General features: G+C 38.5%; 1 protein-coding gene across 4 annotated transcripts in view; it reads left to right on the forward strand.

Annotated features, from left to right (window-relative positions):
• The window catches only part of NCOA7 (nuclear receptor coactivator 7), a 157,275-nt gene that overhangs the window by 95,919 nt on the left and 46,685 nt on the right, over window positions 1-14,671 (forward strand). For 3 of the 4 annotated variants that reach the window (XM_042939755.1, XM_042939754.1, XM_042939756.1), the window contains exons 6-10: window positions 960-1,073; window positions 1,659-1,784; window positions 3,532-3,716; window positions 7,847-8,892; window positions 9,734-9,902. In XM_042939755.1, the coding sequence (XP_042795689.1) occupies window positions 960-1,073; window positions 1,659-1,784; window positions 3,532-3,716; window positions 7,847-8,892; window positions 9,734-9,902 (1,640 nt within the window). The remainder of the gene's footprint in view (window positions 1-959; window positions 1,074-1,658; window positions 1,785-3,531; window positions 3,717-7,846; window positions 8,893-9,733; window positions 9,903-14,671) is intronic. The other variant, XM_042939757.1, reaches the window with a different exon arrangement.

Here is a 14,671-nt window from a genome sequence, read left to right on the forward strand (position 1 = left end):
GCCCTAAAGGACATCATTTTAAGACTGTATATGATATATGCAAAAATGTTGCATGTCTCACTGTAAGAGTGTTGAATGATAAGATCATAATAACATTTCAGGCACCAGTACATTTTGCGGAAAGAGGCTATTTTGTACACTGTGGGAGATTTCAATTTTTGTTTTTAGATAAGTTGATGGTGATAGAAATTATTGAGATTATTGATATTACCTTGTACAACTTGTAACGATCTTACGTTAGTACTCAGGGCCTGCTGAGAGTTAGCAAGCGTGAATTTGTTCCATTTCTTCCTGATACAGGTGTTGGGTTTAGAAGCATGCCATGCTACTCTTTCCTTTCTTCCCTGTCCTTAGTGCCCCTCCCTGGAATCTTCTTCCCTCTCTAAATCTTCTGTGCTGTTCAAAGCCTCACTTGGACCCACTTGCTTTATATGACATGCCCAGAGTACTCACCCACCTTGTTCTCCCCTCTGTGAGCTCCTGCAGTGTCTGTGGGTGTGTTCCATACCTTTTGCACTGAACGCATTCATATTATGAGTAATTGTGTCGTGGATTAGTCCAGAAGCCTCCAAGGTACTTACAAGTTTTGGGAAGGTCAACTAGGTCTTTTTTTTTTTTTTTTTTTTTTTTAAGAGAACAGACTTTTTTTTTAATGTCTACTTTATTTTTGAGGGAGAGAGAGAGCACGTGAGTTGGGATGGGGCAGAGAGAGAGGGGATCAGAGGATCCGAAGCGGGCTCTGTGCTGACAGCAGTGAGCCCATTGCGGGGCTTGAACTCAGGAACTGTGAGATCATGACCTGAGCCAAAGTCATACACTTAACCGACTGAGACACCCAGGTGCCCCCCAACCATGCTTAGTCTTACTTAGCATGATTCTGTACAGAAAGTAATGCCCTAAACACTGTCCAGTGTTTGCCTGATCTCGATATTCACTTCACTTGTCTTTCCCATTCTCAGGTCCTTTTCGTGCCAGATGCTAACTTTCCTTCCAGTACCTTAAGATTATCATCATCCAGTCCTGGTGCTACTGTGTCTCCTTCATCATCAGATGCAGAATATGATAAACTGCCTGTATGTATGTCATTCGTGAACTAACATTCATATTTATCAAATAATTTTTTGAGTTGTAGAATTTTATGTGTTGTTTTTCACAGGTTTTCATCTGAAATTTCCCCAAAGGGGGTAGGGTTAAGGATTTGTCTTAGTTGAGAGAATATGTCCTATCAAAAAGAAACCTATTTCATATTTAAGGTCTCAGAGGGAAAAATGCACACCTTTTATATGTAAAAGTATGCAATTAAACTCTGGATGAGACAGATAGTTGATTTGTACTGCTTTTACTCCTTTTTCTAGAGAAATTGAACCATGAGTCAAATATGAATTATTTCATTTAGGTTATTTTCTAAAAACATTTGATGAGCCATTTTTTGAGTTCATACGTACACCCTTACTGTTGTTGTTGTTTAAATCTTAGTTTGATTTGGATACTTAGTTGTATTTGTGATAATTCTTGGAGAATGAAGCATATTTGGCTCTTTTTCATGTTCAAGGTAAATAGAAACAGGTTCCTTATAGGAAACTTATGTGGCTTGATTTATAGAAATAATCTGTTTAAAAAGGCTTCCATTTGATTTTGGGAATTTTGCTTTCTTAAAGGATGCTGACTTAGCAAGAAAGGCCTTAAAACCCATTGAAAGAGTCTTATCATCCACTTCTGAAGAAGATGAGCCAGGCGTGGTAAAATTTCTAAAAATGAATTGTCGATACTTCACTGATGGAAAGGTATATGGCAGTGTCATTTGTTTCCTTTTCTTGAACTCCATGAAAAACTAACTTAGGTTTCAAACTACTGAAGATAGGAGACATTAAAATATCTTTCCCAAAGTTTCAGCTTAAGATTTCATAAGTGTCCATTTGTTTTCCCCTGTTGGATCCCTAGCATTTTATATATTAGGAGAAATACGATTCTTTGTGATCTAGGACTTATCATTTTATCTTTCAATTCTTGGCTTATAAATTGCTAGGGAGACAATATAGTATATGCTTAACAGTAAAGACTGGAGTTAGTGAATTTAAAATCCAACTCTGCTGGGACGCCTGGGTGGCTCCTTCCGTTAAGCATCCTACTTTGGCTCAGGTCATGATCTTGCCTTTCATGAGTTTGATCCCCGCGTCCGGGCTCTGTGCTGACAGCTCAGAGCCTGGAGCCTGCTTCAGATTCTGTGTCTCCCTTTCTCTCTGCCTCTCCCCCACTTGCATTCTCTCTCTTTCTCTCTCTCTCTCTTTCTCTCAAAGATAAATAAACATTAAAAAAATTAAAAAATAAAATAAAATCCAACTCTGCTATCTGCTTGCTCTGAGACTATAGGCAGGGTATTTAAGTTGCCAAAGCTTCCATTTTCCTCATCTATGAAATAGGAACTGTAATAAAATTGACTTTGTAGGGGGTGGTAATTAAAAGGGATAATTGATGTAAAGACCTTAGTACCTAACTTCGGAAATGTTCAATTCTCAACCCATTTGCTGCTGGAGATGCTGGTGTTAAAAATAATGTCTGCTGTGTTGTGTATTTAGTTTTTTGGTGGTTGGTGTGATTTACAAAGAACAAATCCAACTTTCAGTGAGCCTCTGAAGAAGGGGTTATGTTGATGTAAAGTCAATTCCTGTGTGCAGAGTAGAGACTTCATGCCAGGTTCCAAATGGTAGGAAAATACACTATTGATAGGCGTTTTAACTTTTGCAACCAAGAATAAGTAATGCCTGAAATGCAAAATGTTTCACAAAGATGATCAGTTAACTAACGAAGAGGACCAAGGTAAATAATCTACCTATGGGGAGTCCTCCGTGTCCTGCTGTCTCTGGTAGATAATATCCCTGTTGCCATCTATAAAACAGTAAACTGACCAAGGTACGGACAAAAGTTCCCACCAAATTACTGTTTGTTTACTATTAGCCTCCATAGTTTAGCTATATTCATCTCTGGCTGCAAAATATTTCATATTCCTATTTGTGTCGAATTTTGCTGGCACAAATAGAATGTGACCTTTCTAAACATTTGAGAGAAAAATACTAGGACTCTAATTTGCACCATGGCTCTGAGACAGATGCCGTGTACCATGTACGGTACCATATACTGGTTGGACACATAGTGAACATGTGCTGAGTAGATTGTAAAACACCCAGTTCTCAATTGGGAAAGCACTTGGGACAGCCCTCCCATTTTACAGAGGACTGGGGAGTGCGAGGCATAGATGTGCAGCCCAAGATCCCACCACAATGGTACTATGGCAGCAGGTGTTCCAGAACCAGGCTCGGTTGACTGCTTTAGTGAGGCAGCTCTGTTTTCTCTGCCTCACCACACAGTACCCAACTTTGCATTTCTTCAGCCTGTTGTTCTCCTGCTCTTAAAGGGGGTGTGATGGGATACCATGGTACGCCAGAGTCAACAGAATGTTAACACGAGTCCATTAAAGCTGCTGTGGTTGGATTTCTGCCTGTGGTGATTCTGTCCTGTCCCTTTCTCCTGTAGGGTGTGGTCGGAGGCGTCATGATTGTTACTCCAAACAACATCATGTTTGACCCTCACAAGTCTGATCCCCTGGTCATTGAAAATGGTTGTGAGGAGTATGGCCTCATTTGCCCCATGGAAGAGGTGGTTTCCATTGCCCTCTACAACGACATTTCCCACATGAAGATCAAAGATGCCTTGCCATCGTAAGAGATATTTCTTTGTTTACCAAAAACAAACAGAATTCCGGTGTTTGGAGAATTAAATGCAATTAAAAAGTGAGGGAGTTGGCAGCAGTGGGAGATTGTATAGAGGTGAATTTGAAGGTGGAAGATTTGTGCAGTAAATTTTTTAAAGAATAGAGGAAGGAGAGGGAATGGAGATAAAGGGAAAAGCTGCACATATAAAAACGAAAGGAGAAAAGCAAAAAAGCCAACACATAAAAATGGCATTTCTTGGCTTATTTTTCTGAAAAGCAATGCATGTTCTTAATGAATCAATGAAATAAGAAATAGTTTCTCCGAAAGAATTTTAGTCTGGTTCCCAGTAAGAGAATAGTATTTTTCTTTAGTTTAGTTGAATTTTGTTCTCATTCAAATTCTAGGGTAGGCAGGCTTCCTAACTCAGGTGTTCCCTAAATCCTGCAGAGAAAGCTCTGAGTGGAGAGTGCTGAGGCCACTGTGGCCGTAGCCGGACCACCCTAAGTGGTATGAAGAGAGAGCAATACTGATCTGTTTGTTTCTGAAACGTAGATGAATATTATCTTAGTCTTGATTATTTTTGCCTTATAAAACTGAGGGTTTTTTTGTTTTGTTTTTGTTTTGTAAAAGAGAGAAAAGGAAGCTTCCCATGAAGAAAGAGAAAGAGGGTTAAGAAAGCTCAGGGTATCAATTCATTTAAGGGATAATATGATTCCTACTGTCACTTTGTCAACGTTTCTGTTTCTCTAGATCTCCTAGTAGTAAAATTCTTCAGAAACCTCCATGATAGGAAGGTAGAGGGAAAGCGGTGGGTCCTAATTGTGCAAAGAGAAACTAGCCCTTGGGACTTATGAAAAGAAGGGCAGGCAGCTAGAGAACTAACCCACACACATCGTCCTTAGGAATTTATACCAGCAGGTCTCCCTGGACTCTCAGAGTCCTTGGCATCAGACCCGCTTGGCCCTTACTCAGCTCCAAGCCACTGAAGCCAGTGCAGAGCATGGGCACTGAGGTAGTTTCTAAATTCTGCCCAAAGTATCCAAGTGAGAAGGTAGGAGGCAGTGTTGCAGGCCAGGCAGTTCTGTGTGATGAATTAATTCTGGAGCCACACCACCTGGGTTGTCCTGGTTCAGCCACTGACAGCCCCATGACCTGCATGAGTTGCTCAGTCCCAAGCCTCAGTTTTCTTATCTGTTAAATGGAATGAAGAGCGTTCTTCAGCTTATAAGTCTGTTTTAAGAACTCAATGTATTGATATACTAAAACTCTTAGAAAATAGCCTGATACCTTTTAAGTATAGCTGTTATATGAACCTTTAATTCATATCTGAAACTCTGTTCATTGTTCTGGGGAATCTTGTCCATGCAGTCGAGGCTTCTAGTTCATGTTAGTACATGCCTCTTGTGTGACAAGGATGTGAAGATGAGTGGGTCGTGGCCTCTGCCCTTGAGGAGCTTAGAGTCTACTGGGTGCAAAAGACAGATGGAGAGATGTGGTAACGAAATGGCACCATATAGAACTGCACATGGCATTCCATGAAAACCCTCGTGAGGGAGTGTCCCGCTACCTTGGGATCTTAGATGGAGGCAGAGAGGAGGACATGCGGAGCTAGTTTTAGAAATCAGGAATGAACATTAGGTTCTCTGTGACAAGAAGAAAGAAGAAAAGTAAAGAAATAGTTAAGTTTAGAAGTGAATGACTAAGCAAATGGGGGCATTTCTTGCCCAATGATGGTTTCTAATGGGATAATACTATTGTACATCTTCAGCTTAGGATGTTAAGTATTCTTTTTAATATTAGGAAAGGAAGGTATGTCTTTACAGAAAGATTTCTCTCATTATGAGATTTTTAATGATCTGGGATACGAAGTTAATGCTATAGCTGGAGGGAAAGAGAAGAGTTAAGAATTGGCTCCTACTATGTTCAGTTTCTTTCAGAATTATTCACTGATTCTCACCTTGGATGCAAGTATGTGAAGACTTTTCAGTCTAGTGAACAATATGTGCACCAATGGGCAAAATAGAATGTGTGAGCGAAATTGGTGTGATACAAAATTCGTATCGACTTCAGAATCCCATCAATTGTTTAAAAGTTAGAAATATCTTAAAATTTCATTATTACCAAAAATCGTATGATAAAGCATGTATAAATTCTGTAACTGCAATGTGCAAATAGTTTTAAAAGTGTGTGTGTGTGTGTGTGTGTGAGTGTGAGTGAAATCTCCCCACCCTCTACTTCAGGCTTTATATTTTTTGTGTAGGACATTTTGTAGCCACAGAGAATAGAAAGGGAACAACTGAAGGGATTATTGATCAACATTAGGTGTCTGGCTGAGTCTGGAAAACATTAACAGTAGAGACCGTTGACACCACTGTGTACTTTGCCCCAGCAGTGCTTGGCAGCTACGGTGCCAAAAAAACAAGTTAATCCCCGCTTGGATTAGGTAGATGAACAAGAAGGGAGGGGTAGACAAGGTAAAGTAAGAGGCTGAGCAGAGTGTAGTCACATCTATTCATGGGGGTCAAGCTAGATCAGGAAGAGATGATAAAGGGTCTTGGGTGTTCATGGAAGAAAGTTTTGCTTATTAACCAAGTATGTGAAGAACTGGGTTTCTTTGTTGCAAGACTTCTTATGACCTCTAATATGCCAAATTAAATTTGGGGTCCTAAAATGGAAATTATGACACGTTACACTACTTATCTGACTCTAGGACGGAAGCATCTTTAATGTCTCCCGGGATGCTAGTGTTGGGCAGAACATTTTTGTGCATGCAGGTTCCTGCAGAACAAAGACATTGCAAGATCGTCCTTTAGCATATGGCATTTAGCGGCTCAATGAATGCTTATTGAATTGAAATGAATTATGAATTAAAGAAGTTTTTTTAAAGCATTTATGAAAGCCTAACAATTATGGAGGCTTTTATTTGTATTGGAAAAAGCATGAATGTTCCATGTGTGTGATTTATGAAATAACTTTGGGGAGATAGTCTTATAACTTGAGAACTTCCTGGTACTCTGTTGGCTTATGGCCATAATTATATCAAAGCCAGAAAAATAGAGTATTGATGAATCATGGGAATCTACCCCCAAAACCAAGAGCACACTGTATACACTGTATGTTAGCCAATTTGACAGTAAATTTAAAAAAATAAAGTATTACCTAAATATGATCTAGGCTTTTTAGAAATTATTTCTGAAATCTAACAATGTTATTTTTTAGGAGGGTTTTATATATCTGTGTTTTAATCCAGTGTTAATACTAAGGTAAGTGAAAATACAGGTTACTCAATATTTTTCCAGTCATAGCTTAAAAATTATGTTTCTTGACCATTTATTTTCAACTTTGGAGAACATATTTAATCAATATTTTTGTGTCATTCAAACCTGGGTAGAAAATCATCTGTTGTTAAGGGACAGTATGTTTCAGATGATAAACCAGCATCCATCACCATAAAGTAAAATGATATTGTTATGAGTAAAGAAATTAAGAATTTTAAACTTAGTATTATAAGTAAGAGCTTATTTGGTTTACTTTTCTATAAATTTTTAAAGTGTAAAATGGAGCAGGTGCTATAAGCTTCTTGCATCTCCCTCAGGAAGAGAAGGATGTCTGTTATTGGAAACATCAGATCCTTTGTCATGAAACTCAGAATTAGGGTTTGGGGCTGGTAACTTCTACAACAGTTAAATGAGTAGCAACTCAGTCAATGAACCATTAAGAATTAATGTAGTTGGTTTATATGCTATCTTATAAAAAGGAAAAGCTTTGCATAGTTAAGGAATTTAAGTCATTGTACTAAAACATTTCCTTTGTCCTTTCCTTCACGAATATCAGAAATATTATTTCATCATTAAAAATCTGGTGGGTGACATCTCCATGTTCATAAATGACCTCAAAAATCATTCATGTCCTTCTAGTAGAATATGTGACTCTCATGGTCCTTTGTTTTACCCCTTCTTATAGTTTATTTGTTTCATTTTGAAGTCAATTTCTTGATTTCATTTCCTTATTCTGAAATCATTTACACATAAATTTAAGTTGTGGTATGTTTATGTTTTAGTTTTTGCCTTTCCTCCATTTTGTTTTTGGTTTTGTTTTTAACATTCCATGTGCACCCACCATTTTTCCCCCGACAGTGACCTACCTCAGGATCTTTGTCCTCTGTACAGGCCTGGAGAATGGGAAGACCTGGCTTCAGAAAAAGATATCAACCCATTCAGTAAGTTCAAATCTCTCAACAAGGAAAAACGGCAGCAGAATGGAGAGAGAACCATCACTTCAGATTCCAAATCAACAAGACCTCTGGAGAAGTCAACAGAATACACACACATAAAACCCTCAGATAGCTCTGTATCAGGAAAACTAAAGACCCTGGAATCTTCCACAGAGGCAACCAGTGGATCTACCACAATGACTAGGGTCAGCAAGGAACCTTCTGACACTTGTGCTGCATTTGAATCTATAGCCAAAGAAAATTCCCTTTTAGGGGAAGATGATGACTTTGTTGACTTGGAAGAACTTTCTTCTCAAACTGATAGTGGAATGAACAAAAGAGACACCTCAAAGGAGTGCCTTACTCTTGATCCAGAAGAGCTAAGGAAGGCTAAGTCACAAATAATCAGTTCTACTACAAAAATGCAGGTGCAGTCAGCCCTGAGCTTTTCCGGAACAGATAGTGATGCTGAGCTGAAGGGGGCCCTAGATTTAGAAACCTGTGAGAAGCAAGATATAATGCCAGAGGTGGACAAGCAGTCTGGTTCCCCAGAAAGCCAGGTGGAAAACACACTGAACATACATGAAGATCTAGATAAAGTTAAACTCATTGAATATTACCTTAATAAGAACAAAGAAGGGTCTCAGTTCTCTGAAAACTTGCAGAAGGCAGAATTAAGTGATGGTAAAAGTATTGAGCCAGTGGGAATAGATATCACCCTTAGTAGTTCTCTTCCCCAGGTAGGTGGTCCCCCAACTGAGGACAGTAAGGAGCCAGATAAAACCTGGATGAAAGAGAGAGTGTCCCTCCCACTGCAACTGGCATCTTCCACAGAAGAAAATATGAATAAAGAGTCTCTAGACATCTCTTCAGAATCTACTCTGGACAACAGCTGCCAAGGCGCACAAATGGATAATAAGTCCGAAATTCAGTTGTGGCTGTTAAAGAGAATTCAGGTACCCATTGAAGGTAAGCCATTTTTGTTTATCTTTATATTCTGTTGTATAGTTGGCTTTCTGAAACTTGCAAATGCAAGCAAAATTAGAATAATTATTTGAGAACTTTTTCTGGATAGAGCTTATCTGTACTTATACATTAATTGAGAAAAAACTTAGCATCAGTATAATAGTATCTATTTTGGACCTTGAACTAGGTCCAACCTAGATTTCTAGTTCAAAAGTAGTTTGCTTTAAAAAAAAAAAATTCAAGTAACTTTCCTTTTTACCTTGAATTTCCAAATATAAAGGGTTTGAAATTTTTTTATAAATTTTTAGGTTTATTTATTTATTTTTGTCGGGGGGAGGGGCAGAGCGAGAGGGAGAATCCCAAGCAGGTTCCACACTGTCGGTGGAGAGCCCAATGCGGGCCTCAAACTCTCAAACTGCCAGCTGAGCCGAAATCAAGAGTTGGACGCTTAGCCGACAGCCACCCAGGTGACCCAGGGGTTTGAAGTGTTTTTGAAGATCTTTCAATTCTAAACTAAATTGCCTTCTGGTGTAAGTGGGTCCTCAGTACCCTTCATGGCTATATATTCTTGTGACTTGTCATGTTGTGTTGGTTTTTATGCATATTCCCAGTAGGTAGCATCTTATATGATATAGACCAACCTGCAACATCCAACGCTTTTTCCTTTTGTGTTAAAGAAGGTCTGAAAAATGTGATTAGTTCTAATTTAGTGGGTTTTTTTTTTCCCTATGTTTTGATTTTCTATCACTAAGAGGGGATCAGGCACTCTTCTTTGTAATTTGAAGGGTTTGACTTTCACTAATACTGTCAGTATTGAGGAAGTTTTTTTTCATATGTGATTCAGATATACTTCCTTCAAAAGAAGAGAAAAGCAAGACCCCACCCATGTTTCTGTGCATTAAAGTAGGAAAACCAATGAGAAAATCTTTTGCCACTCACACTGCAGCCATGGTCCAGCAGTATGGCAAACGAAGAAAGCAGCCAGAGTACTGGTTTGCTGTTCCTCGGGAGAGGTAAGCGTGGGCTCAAATGGAAAATGTTGGCCCATTAGATTCTAACTGCGTCTTGATTTTTTTTTTTTAATCTTAAAGTAGTTAACCTTATTCTTGAATAAGAGATTTCTCCTAATTGTATATGTTAGAATTTCTAGAAGGATATTTTTTGAATAGTTTCTGCTAATGAGTAGTTTCAATTCAGCAAATTTGAGGTCATCATAAGTACTGTGTGCTGAAACACTTTTATAACTTTCTACCCAGTTGAATTTTAAATGAAGGAAGATTTAGGTATTCTCGGGTGCTGCTAATTAGAAGTGCAATTCTGTTAAGAATACAAGGATACCGTGGAGCAGATCTAAACCTAAGGACAGTAGAGAGGCATGGTTGTAGTTCTTAAAGTGCTTATTATTCTAGGGAACTAAAGCTTGCTCTGGCCATAAGGAGAGAGTATTTGTGACACAGCAGCATGAGAAGTGTGATGTGAGGTCCCTTGGGTGGGTTCAAGGAGCTGACTGTACACCTCTAGAGAGATTTGTTTTTTTAAATTGCTAAAGGAGATATTTTACCAGTTATGTGACAGTCTAGGCCAACAGGGATAGTGGCATTGAAATTTTTTGGCAGTCCATCATTAAGGACATCTTTATGATAAAAATAATTAGGAGATACTATCTTTGGAAAAAATTGTTTTCCTTTTGTATATGTGGTAGAATAAAAATGTCTTCACAAAGGCCTTCCAGTCAGTTTTTTAAAATTGTAAAACTTGGGGCACCTAGGTGCTCAGGCGGTTGGTTAAGCGCCCGACTTCGGCTCAGGTCATGATCTCCCAGTCTGTGAGTTCGAGCCCCATGTTCGGCTCTGTGCTGACAGCTCAGAGCCTAGAGCCTGCTTTGGATTCTGTGTCTCCCTCTCTCTCTGCCCATCCCCTGCTCTCTCTCTCTCTCTCTCTCAAAAATAAACAAACATTAAAAAAATTAAAAAAAAATAAAATAAAATAAAATTGTAAAACTCACACATTTTTCCTGTTCCTACCTAGTCATTAACATTATCACCTGGGCAGACCTCTTGGCTAACACACCTGCCTTAAGCTTCCTTAAGCATGAATTGTTAATAAAGGAAAATAAAATTCCAAGCAAGGGCACACCTTCTGGTTGATCAGTATCCAGAATAATTGTCATCAAGGGAGTTGTCCTGTTTTAATAAATTATAGTTTAACATGAAAAATAGTTAATAGGATTTTAATTAATGAATTTGCCAATATCTGTTTCTTGTCTTAGACACAAACCCATGTTAACACGGACATTCAACGTAATTTTTATGTTTAAGTATTATACTTTTCTACCTATGCTTGTACCCCCTAGAGTATTTCACTGAAACTTTCAGAATGTTAGGGAGATGAAAAGAAAATTATCGTCTTTTATTATTTAAAAATGTTTCAGGGCACCTGGGTGGTTCAGTCAGTTAAGTGTCTGACTTGGGCTCAGGTCATGATCTCATGGTTCGTGGGTTTGAGCCCCACATTGAGCTCTGTGCTGACAGCTCAGAGCCTGGAGTCTGCTTCGGATTCTGCATCTCCCTGTCTCTCTGCCCCTCTCCCACTCACGCTCGCTCTCTCTCAAAAGTGAATAAACATTAAAAAAAATTATTAAAAAAATGTTTCATCAGGGGCGCCTGGGTGGCTCAGTCAGTTAAGCGTCCGACTTAGGCTCAGGTCATGATCTCACGGTTTGTGGGTTCAAGCCCCACGTTGGACTCTGTTGACAACGTGGAGCCTGGAGCCTGCTTCAGATTCTGTCTTCCTCTCTCTCTGCCTCTCTCCAGCTTGCACTCTATCTCTCTCTGTCTGAAAAATAAATAAACGTTAAATTTTTTTTAATATTTCAATAGAAGCAATGTAATTTCTAAAGCCCTGTTAAAATTAAAGTTCTAAAATCAAATTTCACACTTGACTCTACCTTAGAGATTTAGGCCAACTCCTGATTGTATAGATGAGGAAAGCAAGGCACTGAAACTTGCAGCCACATTTTTGGTGCTGTGGACCTTCAGGGTCTACCAGAAAAATTGCCCATTATACATATCACTTTTTCTTTGAAAATGTACTGTTTCTAACATAAGGAAATTTGGATGTTTTTCCTATTTTATCTTTAATGAAACTGTACCAAGGACTCTTCTAGAATAAGTATAGCAGGCCCACACATGTAGTTCTTATATTACTGTCATTTTTTTAATCCAGAAGAAACCTGTAATGCTGAAATACTTTGACCTCTTACACAGGTGGGTTTTGTGGGCTTTTTAGAGTAGGATCACTTGTTAAATTCCATTATGTTGTATTTTATAGTGTCTGTGACTTATTGGTCTTTGGCTAACCTGATACACTTAATGTTCTTTCTTGAACTAATTATTCATTAACCAAACATTTTCTGGGAGGCGTTATATCTCACTGTGTTAATGATGGATTTCTTTGTATAGATGTTAGGAAATTTTTGTTTTAATTGTTCTTTTATGTGTTTCCCTATCTACCTACCCTATAGGAAGCCACATTTTAGTTTAAGTCTAGGAAAGACAGAGCAGTTCTATAGTTAATACCCACCTAGAACTCCAAGTGCACATAAGAAATAAGAAAAAGTCATGTTTGTTTTAGACTTCAGGATCATCAGGGTCCTTAAGGAGCTAAGACGTGGCATGCAATGCTTCCCTCTCTCTGATGATAACTTCTGGATTCCCTTGTTACATTAAGCTGGGCATTTCTATGTGCTTTTTTATTTAATAGACTCTTTCACACGTTGGAGTTTCAACAGCAGTTTTCTCATGGGAGGTCTCTTTGACTCCTCCAGCATTCGAAGGTCCTTGTCACAGGAGGTTAATAATTTTGATATTGACGTAGCTTCACAAATGTTTCACTCCTCTTTATTGTTCCTGATACTTCTAAAACATGTTTGTTTTTTCCCCTTTTGTTATTATTACTAGGAAATAACTCTACCAAAATAGTCCCTTCTTTGTTTACAATGTGTTCTATGGCTTCCATAATGCCATCACCAAATGAATAATCTACCAAGTAAGAAAATGGGGAGGGTGGGAGGCAGGGGAAGCAGGGATGGGAAAGCTACATATAGTCTGTATTTATCTTTGTTTGGGATGGGTTTTCTTGGAATCCTTGTTACTAAATTTTAGATACAAAACTATCTAATAATAATTTTATTTTAATAATAACTTTATTTAACTTGGCAGAAGTTGTCAGAAGATCTAGGACCCCTGGGGACCCAGGAAAGCTGGTACTTTCTTCTTGCACTCCTGAATGCTGCTACTGGAGACATGTGCACATTCACTGAAGGTTCAAGTGCATGTCACGTTTTACCTTACCTCCCTGTCTCCACTGCAGCTTGCAGAATCACCTACTTCTCTTGAATTGGCTGCAGATGACAGTAGTGTGCTTGGGAAAGTTGCAGTGTCCAGAACCTGGGGCATCCAGGCTTTTCCTATTCTTACTCTTGGTGCTAATTTAAACTTGAGGACAGTGGAGAGTTTCACCTCGTATAAATCGTCTGCTACAGTATTTCTCAACCTTGGCCCTCCTGACATTTGGAGCTGCTTGATTATTTAAGGGAATGTGCTTTGCATTATAGGATGTTTAGCAGCATCCGTGGCCTCTACCAGTGAGATGCCTGTAGTACTTCCCCAGCTGTGACAACCAAAAGTGTCTCCCGACATTGCCTGAGGGAAGAAATTGCCCGAAGGACAAAATAACCTCACACTGAGAACCACTGGTCAAGTGTTAGACTATCAGACCAATCCTATATGCCATTCTGAAAGTGACTATGAACCATAATAGCCAAATAATTTAGGGATTCGATTACTTAAAACTTGATTATACACCATTGTATTCACAGTAATTTAGTCATCTGCATGTACTTTATTTCCTTTACTCAACCCTAATTCTTTTTTGCAGAGATTTCATCAAAAAATTTTAACTTTGTTATTAATCTATTGTTTCATATCTATAACAACAACACTTTTTTTTTCTAAAGAAATAATTTATCTGGAGGGAATTCCTACCTTGATAGAATACTACAAACATTAAGGTTGATGGTATTGACAAACATTTCTTTTTTTGCCCCTTTACTTTGCACAAGCCTGTGCTAAAAGGTGTCTGAAGTATAGGAAGTCTCATCCCCTGCCCTTAGAGAGGTATGGAGTTGGGCTGCCCTGCTCTGGCCAGTGGGATAATGAGTCACGCAATCAGGCAGTGATGAATGAGAATCCCTAGGAATACTGTGCCTGAGCATGAGATACTTTATCCATTTGAAACGTAGTTTCTTAGTTTGAAAAATGGGTCATTTGTGAGCATTAAGCAGTTAAGTGTTGTTTGAACAAACACTTACTGAGTGCATAGGACCTGGCAGGTATTGGTCTAGTTCTAGGTAAATAAGACCAGGAGTGTACCTTGAGAAGCTTGTGAAAAGCTCTTGAAACAGTTCCTAGAATTTTTAGAGACTTGATATGATTGTATTCCATAGATTTGGATACTGTTCTAGGTAAAAAATATAATGGTCTTTTTTTCTCTTAATACTAAGAGATTATTTCCTTTTTTAGAAAGAACCAATAATTCCTGTTCAGATTGAAACTTGTTTTTTCTTCCCAGTTACTTATGGTCTCAATCTCTGAAGTGTATTATAATAATTGATTTCATATAATCCAACTTTTAAAATACGATGGAAATGGAATCAAATAACAGGAATTGTGCACAATTTGTGAAGTCATGCATAAATGTTAAACCCAAGCTGAATTAATTG

The sequence above is a fragment of the Panthera leo genome, chromosome B2, assembly GCF_018350215.1.
Source record: "Panthera leo isolate Ple1 chromosome B2, P.leo_Ple1_pat1.1, whole genome shotgun sequence".
Lineage (NCBI taxonomy): Eukaryota > Metazoa > Chordata > Mammalia > Carnivora > Felidae > Panthera > Panthera leo.